The sequence below is a fragment of the Cariama cristata genome, unplaced genomic scaffold, assembly GCF_000690535.1.
Source record: "Cariama cristata isolate BGI_N322 unplaced genomic scaffold, ASM69053v1 scaffold22505, whole genome shotgun sequence".
NCBI classification, from domain to species: domain Eukaryota; kingdom Metazoa; phylum Chordata; class Aves; order Cariamiformes; family Cariamidae; genus Cariama; species Cariama cristata.
Genome location: NW_009619507.1, coordinates 13019 through 13223, shown reverse-complemented (window position 1 = coordinate 13223; position 205 = coordinate 13019). Strand labels below are relative to the sequence as shown.

Genomic DNA, 205 nt, shown 5'->3' with positions numbered 1-205 from the left:
CACGCAGTCTGTGAACGTCGCTGAGCCGGCCACCTTCTCTGCCAGGGTCGTCAAGAGGAAGGAGACGGATGTCATGTGGAAGAGAAATGGCAAGTGGCCGTGAGAGAGGGCACGGGGCTGGGGCTGGTCCCAGCTGGTGCCCGGTGCCCTCTCCGGGGGCACGGGGGGGCCTCGGGTCACCCCCTGTCCCTTGCAGGCACCTACT

At 66.8% G+C, this 205-nt stretch overlaps 1 protein-coding gene across 1 annotated transcript in view; it reads left to right on the top strand.

Moving 5' to 3' along the window:
• The window catches only part of TIE1 (tyrosine kinase with immunoglobulin-like and EGF-like domains 1), a 12253-nt gene that overhangs the window by 4362 nt on the left and 7686 nt on the right, over window positions 1-205 (top strand). Inside the window, exon 4 of the mRNA XM_009701284.1 lies at window positions 1-89. This exon is cut by the window's left edge and continues 9 nt beyond it. Coding sequence (XP_009699586.1) covers window positions 1-89 — 89 coding nt within the window. The remainder of the gene's footprint in view (window positions 90-205) is intronic.